The 14102-nt window shown below is 43.7% G+C and overlaps 1 protein-coding gene across 1 annotated transcript; it reads left to right on the top strand.

Moving 5' to 3' along the window:
- Nucleotides 1-2218: 2218 nt before the first annotated feature.
- Nucleotides 2219-12449, top strand: tmx1 (thioredoxin-related transmembrane protein 1). Its single transcript, XM_083632598.1, has 8 exons — nt 2219-2409; nt 2812-2927; nt 3187-3232; nt 4541-4669; nt 5886-5931; nt 9333-9434; nt 9559-9625; nt 10702-12449. The coding sequence occupies exons 1-8, from the start codon at nt 2225-2227 to the stop codon at nt 10974-10976; spliced, it is 966 nt and encodes a 321-aa protein (XP_083488724.1). The 5' UTR covers nt 2219-2224; the 3' UTR covers nt 10977-12449.
- The last annotated feature ends 1653 nt before the right edge of the window (nt 12450-14102 follow it).

Here is a 14102-nt window from a genome sequence, read left to right as displayed (position 1 = left end):
TATGTTTACTATGGGGGACCAACAACTTATTTTACATGTATTTACCTTATTGGTATTATAGTGCTGTTCTGCATGTTAATTACATTGCTTCACAATGTTGAAATGTTGGCACCATGGGTGAATCGGGTGTGCAGTTCAGTGATCCCCTCTGAGTTGCTGTGTGTGGGTGAGTGTGTTCTAGTGCAATAAATGGTATTTCCTGTATTCTTGTGTTGTACGGGGCGCAGGATCTGCTACTAAAACGGAGATCATCTCTCTCTCTGCCTGTTATTGCCACTGCTACTGTAACACTTAATATTTTCCTAACTTTCGATTGGGTGGGTGGGCAAGACTCATGTCTGGGTGGGCTTAGCCCACCCCTGCCCATAGCTAGATACGGCCTTGAGCAGAGGCATACAGATTCGACACGGAATCCAAATTATGGTCGCAGCTGCAAATAGAGCAGGTCGGAGCCAATGCAGAGCTTGCAGAGAGCGGAATGGGATTTCCATCCGGCACCGACTGAAATGGTCGGCACCAAGGACAGAGCTAAGTCCACCATGCTGCTTCAACCCAGTCAGACTAACAGTGGCGTAGGGTAGTCACGAGGGGCCCCAGTGCAAGCAATTTTGACGGGGCCCTATACGCTTACAAAGTACAGACACGCAAGCGTCCGCGCACGCACACACGCACGCACACTCGGCATAGGCATTTTTTTTTACCAACATGTGTTGGATTTTACAGTTGAATGAGTTACTTAGGCTATTGGATGGGGAAAATAGATAGGTCATAGAGCAAGCTATCAGAACCATGGACAGCACTCTGACACCTGGTAACAGACAGTCAAAGTATTTAAGCAGCACCTGAGAGCAGAGGAGCTGTCTATTTCAATGTGTTTCTGAAATGACTGCTGACTTTAACATGTTTAATGTTGAGGAATGTTGATTTTATGTAATAAGCATATCATTTTGTTTTATTTAGATGTGTGTTCTTATTTGAACACAGGCATATTTCTGGGGTGGCAATTTGAGTCATTTGCAAGGGAGCGTTCTCTGTCCAATACGTTAGCCTGCTCTGGAAAGGGGCTCTACCCCAGGGGCTCCAGTGCAACCGCACTGCCTGCACTGTCTATACCTACTCCCTTGTTTCCCAAGACATAAACATGTAATAGTTCAAAGCTAGTTTTCACTTGTTTATGTTCATTGTGTTGCAAAGACCCTATTTGCATGTAAGTCTCACTTACATTGCTTACAACACTTACAGCTTGAATTACTGTAGCCTACATATGAAGTCAATGTATTTTACTTAAATTAGCATGAAAATGTGGGTAAACCCTATTTCACAAATTCAAAAAGTTGGTTTGCCACAAGATGCCTGCTTCCAACCAGCAGCACAGCCTGAATACAGTAATGGAGTTTGAGGGAACCACACAGACAACATTAAAACTCCCCGGCCTGCCATCTCTTTTCATAATGTCACAGTAAATTGAAGGAGATTGCTGTGGGAGGAGAGTCATTTTGTGTTGTAGTCTAACTGGAGCAGAGCTGATGGCTGGCGAAAGGAAAGGGCCGATCACAGGCATACAAAAGGATGTCATCGCAGGGTATTTTTAGATTTCTAGAGTGTGAGGTACGCTGATAACTGCTGCCTGCCAGCACTATCTGCCTGCAGCTTCCCACCCATAACAACTGCTCTCATTCTGCACATCCTCACAGACAGACAGACAGACAGACAGACAGACAGACAGACAGACAGACAGACGTGCACACACACACACACACACACACGCACGCACGCACGCACGCACGCACGCACGCACGCACGCACACACACACACACACACACACACACACACACACACACACACACACACACACACACACACACACACACACACACACACAGGCGCTGTGACTTTCTGCCTCTGCCTCTTTATCAAACTTCCTTGAACCATTTCGTTTAGGGACACTAGCGCCGCCTAATGGTGGAATAGAGAAGATACAGGAGGGGAATACATGTCTGATTTCATTCACTTGAGCTGCTTTGTTGCTTGAAGTATGAATGTAACATTTTTCTTATGTAAGAGGAGGACAGATTTGCGAGGAAAGTCATGTAAAAAAAAAAAAAAAAAATCCTATATCATTAATATTATAATTAGCTTACGGTGTGACTCGTCTGACGTCATGTGTCAGGGCGCAGAACGGGAAGTGAGCATTGGCTGTCACTACTACTAGTGGACCTAAACATGGCGTGCTGGCAGGCTAGGAGCTTTTCTTTACCATGGAAAACTAAACATTACGCAGGGATATACTCTCTCATCCTGGCGATATATTTGACGTCGCAGCCAGTTTCGGCCAAGCAGAGCAGCCTCAAAGAGATTACCGACGGGAACTGGGAGGACATCCTCTCAGGAGAGTGGATGATTGAATTGTGAGTGCCATGAAACGTTAAGCGCTACACGCTAAGCTAACGAGCTAACGTTAGCTTGTCAGTTAAGTTAGCTAAATAACTAACTAGACGCTCTCACAATTTGGACGCGCTTTCTCCATTCTCCATTATCTTTAAGTCTGACTATCGGATTGTTATCTTGTTTAACTTCATGTTGTGCTCCTCAGACTGGTTGTTAAATAATAGCTACAGTATAACGGCTAACTTCTGTAGGTAACCAGCTGGTCAGCAGCTATAGTCACATTATAGCGAGTATCAAGTTAATCCAGGAAGCTAGCTAATAATTTCGACATATAATCAAAGTGACTCTTGTCAGACAGTGTTGACGAATATGACCATGCATTTATTTCTTATGAAACTGTCAACATTGCCCCTCCCCTTCAGCTTTGCACCCTGGTGTCCTGCATGCCAGCAGCTCCAGACTGTGTGGAATGAGTTTGCAGACTGGGGGGAGGACATGGGGGTCAACATAGCCAAGGTGGACGTGACAGAGCAACCTGGTAGGCCTGAATGACCTTTCTTTTAAGGACACTTGGCTTCTGCATTTCCTAATCAAAGCATCATAGCCACTGTAGGATAACCTCAGGATTTGACCATACAGTACATAAAACACTAATGTTAGCCAGTGCATTGTAGCCGCTGCTGTGGTCCGAGATTAATTCGGCTTGTCTGCCAAATGTCAATCTGAAATTCCCCTCAGTTGAGTTAAGAACTGTTCCTTCCTGCACACTAACAGAACACCTCTCCTCTTCCTGTAAGGTTTGAGTGGCAGATTCATCATCACCTCACTTCCTACCATTTATCAGTAAGTGCTGTGGTATTTTGTGTTTTTTTGTCGCTTCCTCTTTCATGCGAGTGATGCAAGTTAGTATTACTGCCTGACCTACAGTATATACCGCAGACCTGTTAGGAAATACTGTACTCTTAGCTCACTTATTCTGCATTCTTTTGTGACTTGCATGATGATGTCAAACTAGCATTTTTGAAAGAGGATATGTTGGCTTTTGCACAGTTTTGTTGCAACATCTATTTATTTATTTATTTATTTAGCACACATTAAAACAGTGCAAGGAGGGAACGAAGCCCACAGGGTTTGTACAGAGTTCCACCCCTATCAACAATCATAATCGTACAATCATAATCATATCAAAAAAATTACAAAGTTACAATAGGCTAACAGAAAATTAGTCTATTGACATCCACAGGCTAACACAATGACTTATGCAGATAAATAAGGAGACAAGGTACAAAGCAGAGCGTTGCAGATGGAGGAATAAGGAGACAATATACACAGATCGGAGAAGGGCACACAAAAGAAGGCAAAAGAAAAACAAGGAACGTGACAATGGCAAGGGCAGAGAGGGAGTTGGATTGATGGTTGGATGGTTCATGTATGGATAAGATGCTTTTTAAAGAGTGAATGAGAAGCTATGGATCGGAGTTGAAGACTTAATTCGCTCCAGAGCATGGGGCCTCTATAAGAAATGTTGTGTTGATGACTTGATGTTCGGGTGAAAGGTAAATAGAGGTTATTATTGCTGTGTCTTGTGTGATATGAATGTATGTCTGAAGTGAATGTAAAGAAATGTCGAAAAGTGTCGGGAAGATCTTGCTTTCTGTAAGTAAACTTGTGGATGAATAAGCATGTTTGATAGGTAATAAATAGGTAATAAAGATTTTTTTTTTAAAGTGGAGTAGATGGAGCATGTCTGTTGGAATGTGAGATGATTCCAAGATGATCTAACATCTTACTTAATACTTAATCCCAACTTTCAAGAAGGTCAGACTAAGAAAGTCCTTTATACATCAGTCGATCCTGAGGCTTAATCAAGAACATGGCCGAGGGTCAGTGGAGCAGTGACCAGTGCTCTCTGTGTGCTGGATGTGTGTCATGTATTTTTGTATTTTTGGTTTTGTTCTCGTTGTCATGTGTTTGTGCGTGGGACTGCTGCTGTCTTGCAAGACAAATTCCAGTGTGAACTGACAATAAAGTATATCGTATCGTATCGTATCGTATCACTAAGGGAAAATGCTTTGTCATCTGTCGGCATCAATATAGTACTCTCTAGAGAGAGTATTGTAATCGTTGGCTCTGTGTGTGTGTGTGTGTCAGCTGTAAGGATGGTGAGTTCAGGAAGTACCAAGGAGCGCGCACTAAAGATGACTTCCTTACCTTCGTTGATGAACAGAAGTGGCAAGCGATAGAGCCAGTCTCTTCCTGGTTCGGGCCGTCTTCCTTTTTGTGAGTTTCTGTCTTTTGCAACAGCTGCATGCAGTGTGATGATGGCGATACAGTCTGTACAATCTTTTAGTTTTGACTCTGCATTGATTACATAACACTGTATTTCTAATTTTGGTAGCAGTCCAATAATTCTGTATCACTATGAATGAATAACAGAAAAATATCCACCCCAAACTGCAAACTATTTTCTTACTATCCTTCTATTTAGGGATGGGCATTTCTCGCAAAAACACTACCGTAGTCGAAATTTGCTGGGCCAAAGTTGACTTTTCAACTTCAAAAAAGCAAGTCAATTTTGACATGGTCTCCCGTGATTCTAAGTATATTTGAATCCCTTGGTTTAACCAAGTAAAACAATTTTTATAAGCATTTTACAGAAGATCTATGGAAAAATTGTATGGCGGATGAAATCCCATGGACAGGGAGAGGGGGTGACTTTGGCTCTGTTGACATTCACAAACCCAGTCCCAGACTACGTTAGCCACGTTAGCTTAGCTACCCGAACGAAGCCGAGATGGCCCATGGAACAGTAGACAGAATATCAGCTTTTCTTCATGCAATAATGAGCATTGAAACCTTTTCCGAACACTTGTGGCCGAGTGTTGATGTAATGCAGACACCATTTCTAATACGTTTCTACCGTTTCAAGGAGCTGCTGGGTGCTACTGTCACCAATGCGCCTTGCGTGAGTGAGTGCGCACTGCGCAGCCAGCTAGGGCAAAGTAGGCTCAGGTCTGGCTGTCTAACGTTAGGCAGCCAGACCTGAGCCTACGTTGGCTGAGTGTTGCTGTAATATAGACACTTTAAGACCATTTCTACTATTTCTAGAGTTTCTAGAGCTACTGGGTACTGCTACTGTTACAAGAGCCCAGAACCGTTCTGCTCCAGTGTGCAGCTCTGGTGCGCAGCTCCAACAGCAACGTGACATGGACAAACGTGTCATTCTTAAAGAGACAGGCGCCGGTAAAAAATAAATAAACTATTTTCGACTTTCAATAATAAAAGTCAATCTTGATAATAAAAATTATTACTCGAAAATTCGAAATTTGTTGCCCATCCTTACTTCTATTGGGTTTGAAATCAGAACTGCACTCAATATTATAGTACAATAGCACTCTCTCAGACTTGGTATTTTCCATGCAGAAGCTTTGTTGTTTGGTACAACTTGACAAAATCGTATTAAATGACATGCCGTCATTTCCTCTTCCTTTGGCAGAATGAATTCAATGTCTGCTTTATTCAAGCTCTCCATGTTTATCCGGGTAAGTGAGATTTTCACTCTTGGGAGCAATGACTGGCAACACATTATGGCACGTACAGACTACAAGATCCTCATCAGTTGTCAGTCTCTGTTCCTTTCACACTATACAACTGATTAGTTACACTATACAACTTGATTCCAAGACAGACTGCTTGTAATCAGGAGTCTTTCAGTCATTTTTGTTTTCACACTATATGACTGAGCTGTGACAGGTCACACATTACAAGATATTCCACCGCAGGGCTCGACATTAACGGCTGCCCGGTTGCCCCGGGCAACCAAAAAAAACATGGGGCAACCATTTCTCGGTCTTTGGTTGCCCCAGGGGCAACCACGATTTAACATGCAACAAAATATGTACAGCAGCAAACAGCAAAATATACACCAAATAAATGTTTTAATACTTGTTGTGAGTGACATATATGTGACATTTTATTGCTGTTACAATCGAAACGATGTTACTAATTACCAGTCGGAACCTACGTGATGCATGCTGCACGTGCGGTATGTTTAACGAGTACTGACTGGGACAGGTGGGGCTGCTCGCACACAATCACAGCGGCTGCAAGACGCAAGAAGAACCTCGTCCGCCCGCAGCCCCGCACAGAAACAAAGGACGAGGAAATTGTCATTGAGGTGAAATACCCGTGCGTCTTTGAACGGGACGGAAAACGAATGCTATACTGCAAAGCATGTAGCCTACAACAAGCGCTTAGGTCTCATATGCTTCCCGCATCGGCGAGTGTCCACACGGAAAAGTGAGTTAAATCAGCAGACGCGCCCCTCCACAAGGCTGCTGTGCAGACGGTTTTCGCCTGGCTGTGCACACCCCGAATTGTGTAACTACGTGGACGCGGCTGGGCGGACAAAGTGGAGTTTTCAAGACTCCAGCTCACTTCCGCGAGCAGAAACCCACACACAGTGTATAAACGCTCCACACGTTTCCTCGTCAAGATTCAGTGTCTCTCATTTCCGTGCGACAGCCCAAACTTCAAGCATAATTCCAGCATAACGCTATACTGCAAAGCATGTAGCCTACAACAAGCCTACAACATACACCTCGATCAGGACATCCTTCAAAAACGTTTTACCACCGCGTATATGTGCTGAGAAATGATTTGCATCCCTGGCCTGTCAGCCTCTCATACGGGGTGAGAGAGAGAGGGATTGCAGGGCCGCTTCTGGGCCTTTTGGGGTCCTATGCAACATCAGAGTGGGGGCCCCAAACCACTGTCATCATAGTATCCCTGAATGAACATGAGGAGGGCAGGCCCGGCGTTAGGGGCGGGCCTGACCGGGCCGGGCCCCCCCATTTAACAAACTGGCCCCCCATTCAATTTTTTTTTTTTTTTTTTTTTTTTTTTTTGCTAAAAACGTTTTTCCGTTTTTCTGTTTTAAAGTTTAACATGGAATCTGGCTGTCATTAGGCATTGATTAACTCAATGCTATTGCTAACTGTTACTTTGAACATCCATTTGCAATGATTCTGGCTGGATATTAACTATTGTAAATTTGTCACAATGAATGCAATTTGTGCACAATGTGTAAATACACTTAATATTGATTGTTTAGGCCTAATTATTTGTAAAGTCACAACACATTAGAGATGTGTGTAGTTCTTCACAGATTTAGCCTCTTCATTTTGCTCTCAAATGCACCAGGTTGACGAATTTTACTTTAAAATGTACAAAATCTTCTTCCGGGGGAGAATCCCCCCGGATGCCCCTTGGGTAGCTTGGCCCCCCCAAGCTAGGGGCAGGCCCCCTCTGTAACTTGGGTCTGGAGCCGGGCCTGGAGGAGGGTAGGCTACTTAATTATCAATAACGCTTTTAATTAATAAATTAAGCACAATATGAACAATAACTGTTGAAAAATATATGAAAATGAAAGTTCACAAATATTAGTTAAATCATTTTAGTGCAAATGCATTATAAAAACAAAAAATAAGATTTGTTTAGAAAACGAAATGACACAAATTTATTATTATTATTATTATCATTATTACTACTACTACACCCGGTGCGCACACTGAATAGGCCTATTATACTATACTATAGATTATTATACTTACTTTTCTGTCACATCGTCATTATTAAGCCGGCTTATGACTGCATAGTATCTTAATTACTCAAAATATAAAGCGACTAAAATTGGGCAACCATATTTTTATTCGGGCAACCAAAAGCTCTTGCCAGGTTGCCCCTCCGGCAACCACTTTTAAAAGTTAACGTCGAGCCCTGCACCAGGAGAATTCCAGGCGAGTCTACACAAATGCAGTCTAGACACCGGCGTTATTCTTTCCAAACACACGCTCTCGCACAACCTGAGTCATCCTTTTATTTTTATTATATAAAAGTGAGCAAGTGGGCAATATCTGTCATGTCATGTCATGTCCCACTGATGATGTCACCAGGTCTATGACATTATCAGTGATGTCATCAGTGACATCATTATTGACCAAAATCATTTTATGACATCACTGATGATGTCATAGGCATTGTGATGACATCAGTGATGTCCTAGGCATTGTGACATCATCAGTGACAGTGATGTCAAGTTGACGGGGTTGGGTTGACGCCAAGCTCCAGAAACAGCTGGCTGTGGCCTCGGAGCACCTAGTGTGAACTTAACTTTACCTGCTGTCTGTCTTCTGTGGGGAGATATTTATTTCATTGGCCTCAATCCACTGAAAGTGGGATGTTTGTCAGCAGAGTGTAAAACTGCACATAGAATCAAAATGGCTTTTATCTGCCAAGTGAAATAAATGTGATATTATTAATTAGTGCCAACATATTACAAAACAGTAACAGGATGGACCCAGTAGGCACAGAATGAAATGTAACAGGCGCTCATATAGTGTAGACAAGACCGTAGGACATAAGATTAGAGTCAACACACTAAAAGTAGTCCTACAGTACAAGGGTAAATGTGCCTGTGGGTGTATGCAGAGGGAAATTGTCATCCCCGCCATCTTAGGTGTTAAACTCAAGGTGGTTGTTGACACAGAAACATGACAGTCTGGTCCGCTCTCTGTGGAAGAAGGACCTGTTGTTTTATATTTTATACAGTATACACTCAAGAATTTTAAACCGCTCATGGAAAGTCAGAATGTAATATTTTAACTACTCCGTCATAGACTCTGCCCCATGACAGAACTGTCCTTGTTTGCCAGTCTCTTAGAACCTGAGAGCTGGGATCACATTCATTCTGTCTATATATGCAATCACCAGTAGCAAATCTGTACTGAAAATTGTGCTACTGTCTCTGTCAGTTGGAATAGTCATGGAGTTTGACTTCCAAAAATGTTTGGAAACACTGCCATTACTGACCAATTATTGACTTTATTGACCATTTGCTGCCTTGAATATACTGTGATATACGGTGTGTTTTTGTCTTTTCCAGCATTGTCACAACTACCTGACAGAGCAACTGGGGATTCCTGTTTGGGGCTCATATATCATCTTTGGCTTGGCCACCCTCTTCTCTGGCCTCGCACTCGGACTGGTCAGTTATTTTGCTGTGCTTAATAGTGATTTTGGTAAACAATGAAGCTGCACTTTTTCTTACAGTGTACAGAATGCACAAACACATGACACTGACTTTGAAAAACGTTTCCTTGTCTTTCCAGATACTGGTATTCATAGCTGATTTTGTCTTCCCTTCACGCCGATTTTCTTCCCCTGACTACTACCAGAGTGAGTATCATCATGGCAGTGAACTAATATGCCTACTGGACTTTCACATTACATACATTATTGTCAGATTTCTCTGAGGTTTGTTTTGCATCACTGCCCTCATACATACATACTGTACATACATACATACAGACATACTGTACATACAGTACATCTATAAATCAAGTTGAAGTTGTGTGTCTGTGTGTCTGCGTGTGTATTTTTAATGCACGCCCACACCCCAGGTTGGATTGGGCTGAAAATGTGCATGGCGGGGGTTCTGATCCGGGGAAGGTCATAGGCAGGTCACCAAATCCTGGAACTAGAGATGGGCCGATCCAATACTCTGTACCAGTATCTGAGCCGATCCAGCCAAAATCACTGGATCGGATATCGGAGGGGAAGGAAATGAGCCTAAACCAGGGGTTCCCAACCTTTTTTGGCTTGTGACCCGATTTTGACGTCACAAAAATCTAGGGACCCTAGACATTCAAATTCCGGTCTATGAGACCGTCAGGATCGCTCCGGATTTTCCAAGGGTCCAGTCTGCATCCTGTCAACGGTCTAATGGATGGTTGGAAAGGGCACTTTTATAGTAATAAAAGGTAAGAGCATTCGATAGCGTGTACCATGCAGAGATGGCAATAGGTGGGAGCCTTGCTTCACTCATAAAACCTGGGTTGTAGGACAACCCCTTAGATTTTGGTGGTCAAAGTTCAAGGTCACTGTGACCTCACGAATGCCATTTTCAAGCTCGGTAACGCATATCTCAGTAACACCTTGACAAAATTTCTTCACATTTGGCTCAAAGTCTGGACAGACATGCATGTCGACTGCTCACTTGTAGGCAGAGGCATATATCTGTGGTGCAGTCGTTCTAGTTCTTACATGAAAACCTATGAGAAGTTATATACATATATATATATATATATGTACTGTGTATATATATATATATATATACATATCTCTTCTACATAAGGTGAATAGTGGACATAAACAGTATACCAAATTGCATTAGAGTTTTGTTTTTGAAGTGTAGCTTTGCTTGTATCTCTGAAGCTTGACTGTAATGTGTCTTTTAAAATCTTGCGCTGCAGAGAAACAGACGATGGACCAAGCGAGGTTAATCCAGCGACAGGAGGAGGAGCAGGAGGCCGACGGCGAGGAAGACGATGACGAAGAGGAGGAAGACGAGGACGGGGACCAGGATGAGGTGTGGCGGAGGAGGAGAGGCTCCCCTGAGGGCCGCCCAGAACCCAAGGGAGAGGGCCTCCCGGACGAGGCACCGAGGAAGAGGGTGGGCCTCCCAGATGAGGCTCTGAGGAAGAGGGTGGTGGGAAACCGCGAGGAGGACGACGAGGAGGACACCTAGAGTGGCTGCAGGGGAGCCGCAGATGGCCCCTCCTCCCTTAAGAGCGGCGTGGATTCAGCGGACGACAAAGGAGCTATCGTTACCGGATCAGTACCAGCTACCGGATCCGTTCTGCACCTGTGCACAACTAGTACGGCAGCACCACTTGTACAAACTTGATAGTGCATTATGTTATACACAGTGTGTAGTGTGTGATGTGACATGGACAAGCAAAAAAAACATCCTTTCAGCGGCCTTGAATCATCGTAGTCCTTTTATTTCTGTATTGATCACCACGTAACAAACTCTTGAACTAAAAGTAAAACGGTAAAAGTCCTCGCTTCCCAGCAGCTTAGTTCGCTAACAGACAGTTTCAGCTGTTAGCCTGCAGAGCTAACGGCTGGCTAAGCTGAGGACTTTTAGTTTAGTTCAGGAGTTTGTTACGGTGGTGATCAATACAGAAATAAAAAGCAATATGATGCCATGCAGTTTGTCCAAGTGATGTTGCCGTACCTGGTGCTCGCGCATGTGCAGAACCAATCCGGTAGCTGGTACGGATCCCGGTACTGAGTGGAGCCTCGGTCTGAGCAGCAGCAGCAGCAGTGTTTACAGCAGGGAGCCCCTCCCTTCCTCCCCTCCTCGGGCCCCCAGCAGCGCCTTGCTTCTTTTCTTCTCCCTCCCTCTTTCCCTCCACTTCACTGGGAGCACTTTGGACTCACCGCCTGACCAGCAGGCGCCACCTGGAGAAGACAGCACTCCTGAACTACCTGTTCTCCCTTTAGGAAACAAGTGGCCGGGGTGAGGCTTAGCCCCCGTTCACACAGGATGCCGAAGCAACGCTCAACCTATAGCTCTACCTACGCTGAACCCACAAGTTGCATTTAGGCGTCCTTGTTAACAGGCGAGGCCGTTCACACCACCCGCGCGCGTGCCACGCCGAAGCCTCGCCGAAGCCACGCTCACGCCTTGCTCAAGCGATCGTTCAGGATTCACGCCTATTCCAAGCGTGACGCGTGCTGAAGCCGAGCATTGATCCGTCAAGCCAGGCATGAAGTCAATGGGAGTTGTGGGCGGGTTCGAGGCGCTGAGAGGAAAAGAGAAGGCTTCTTGTGTGAACGGCTCAGCGTGAGTCTGCCTCAAGCTTCAGTTCTGCTTACGTTAGGCGTCCTGTGTGAACAAGGGCTTAGGTATGAAGTGCAGTAGAGCTGGATTTTTTGTTGTTGCAATTTTGCAATTTTGGTTATGCTATGCATCTTTTAATTTTTTTTTGTCATTGTATGTTTATCTCTGTTGAATTATTAGTCATAGCTTGCGTTTGGGCTTCATTTTGTGGTATTTTATCTTCCGCTTGATGTATACCTATATTTTATGTGTCACATACTGTATATTTCAGAAATCGCATTTTATTTCTAACGAAATGAAGTCAGCCGTAACAGTTTAACCCACTATTATAAAAAAAAAAAACATGCCCTGGTTTGCACATTCAGTGTCTATTAGAGACCAGAGCGGATAGAAATTCCCCCCAAAATGTTAATATACGGGACAGTGGCTTCAGATCTCAGCCCTGTCCTGTATCTTTTCCTTGCTCTGTGTAAAGTGAGCATGCCCACAGGAACAGGAACTCATGTTGTTGTTGGACCTTTTACGGCATTTGTGCTTTGCTCAGCAATCGCAGCACGATTTTGACTTTGAGCTGCACTGTTTTCCTTCTCCAATCTCCAGTGTTGTCCCTCTCTCTCTGTGTGAGACTGGACTATATGCGAGATAGACGACGATCAAAATGAGTTACTCTGCTACGGTTATTATTACTCACTCCAAATAAAAGGCCGGGTGAATGTCGTGTGTAAATAGGTCCTTGTTATGCGATGTATCAGCACAACTGATTATCAGGCGAGGGGGTGTTTTTTCCAGTTAGTTTCTAATGTTGTGTTTACCTGTGATTGTCTCATTCAAAGTGGTTTACTCATTCATCCCAGTGTTGTCAGCCTTCAGATAGGTCACGTGTACAGTGCATTCAGATAGGTCACGTGTACAGTGCATTGCATGCCATCACATCAGCAAATAGGGAAGCAATTCAGGGACCCTCGCCCCCCTTTTTTTTAAATAAATGTACTATAATGACGATGTGTGGATGGAGTGAGGTTGGGCTTGTCCGTCCTGAGGTGCCAGAGTACATTGCTGAATTTGTATTTGTCTTCAACTTGTATTTGATACGGGGGAAGTCTCACTGAGAGCGATGCTCTGTGCCCGGTTCACATTCACACCCGGAAGCTAATCGGAGTCATTTTAGCCTCAAAATGGACAAGTTCTGTTTAACCTAAACGACATTCACTTGATATCAACTAAATGACTTCCATTTGACACATTTTACTTTGCTTTCTTGTTGAATTCATTTGAACTCCTTCGCAGTTCATTCTTTATGCGTCTGTTGAGAACATCACAGTCAACTCTTTTGACACATCGCTGTATCCGTTTGAGCTTTGTAAAGCAAAAAGGTACAGTACATTACCAGTGTTTTATGATACATTTCACTCCATGGTTTTGATGATTCTTGCATAGATTATGTTTTCCATGCTGTTTTCTAATTCCAAAAAACAAATGTATTAATTTTGGTGACAGTTGAAACAGGTTAGAATTGTTTCCCCAACGACTGTTGAATACTTTTGATGGCTTGTAGCATTCACACTCCTCCTTTGGGTGCGTTACTCCTTACAGTGTGAACATTTCTTTCAATAAAGGGTCAACTCTCAAAACTATGTCTTGCCTTCCTCCGCTCCATCAGTGACCATTCAAAATTCAATTACAGAGGTCAATAAAGTATCACATTGTTACTGACAGCTTTCTCTTTTTATTTTCTCCCCTCCCTCACAAGTAGTAGTCCCCACCCCAAGTAGAGATTTTTTCTCTCATTTCAGTTTTTCTAGAAATACAACTCCTAATAATGTGGCAGTTGCTGTTTTTTGTGCACTCTCCTGGCCCTGTCTTGCAGAAGCCTGGTGGTTGTTTTGGTTGCACCTGTGTTTTGTTTACCATGCCTTTAAGACACAAATGGCTGCTGTGAAAAAGGCCTATTGGACGCAGGTTTGGATTTGTTCCAGTCTTTCCCAGTAGATGTCAGCCTTGTACTTATTTTCCACCATGTTCAGA

This window comes from Poromitra crassiceps (genome assembly GCF_964638095.1).
Source record: "Poromitra crassiceps genome assembly, chromosome: 3".
NCBI classification, from domain to species: domain Eukaryota; kingdom Metazoa; phylum Chordata; class Actinopteri; order Beryciformes; family Melamphaidae; genus Poromitra; species Poromitra crassiceps.
The sequence above is the reverse complement of the archived record's forward strand: the minus strand, read 5'-3'. Positions and strand labels throughout refer to the sequence as shown.

Bases quoted from the DNA above. Each gene is read 5' to 3' on its own strand.
- tmx1 (XM_083632598.1), top strand. From the start codon at position 2,225: ATGGCGTGCTGGCAGGCTAGGAGCTTTTCTTTACCATGGAAAACTAAA. The intron at 3,233-4,540 runs GTAAGTGCTGTG...TGTGTGTGTCAG, and splicing joins TCACTTCCTACCATTTATCA to CTGTAAGGATGGTGAGTTCA. The intron at 9,626-10,701 runs GTGAGTATCATC...CTTGCGCTGCAG, and splicing joins TTCCCCTGACTACTACCAGA to AGAAACAGACGATGGACCAA.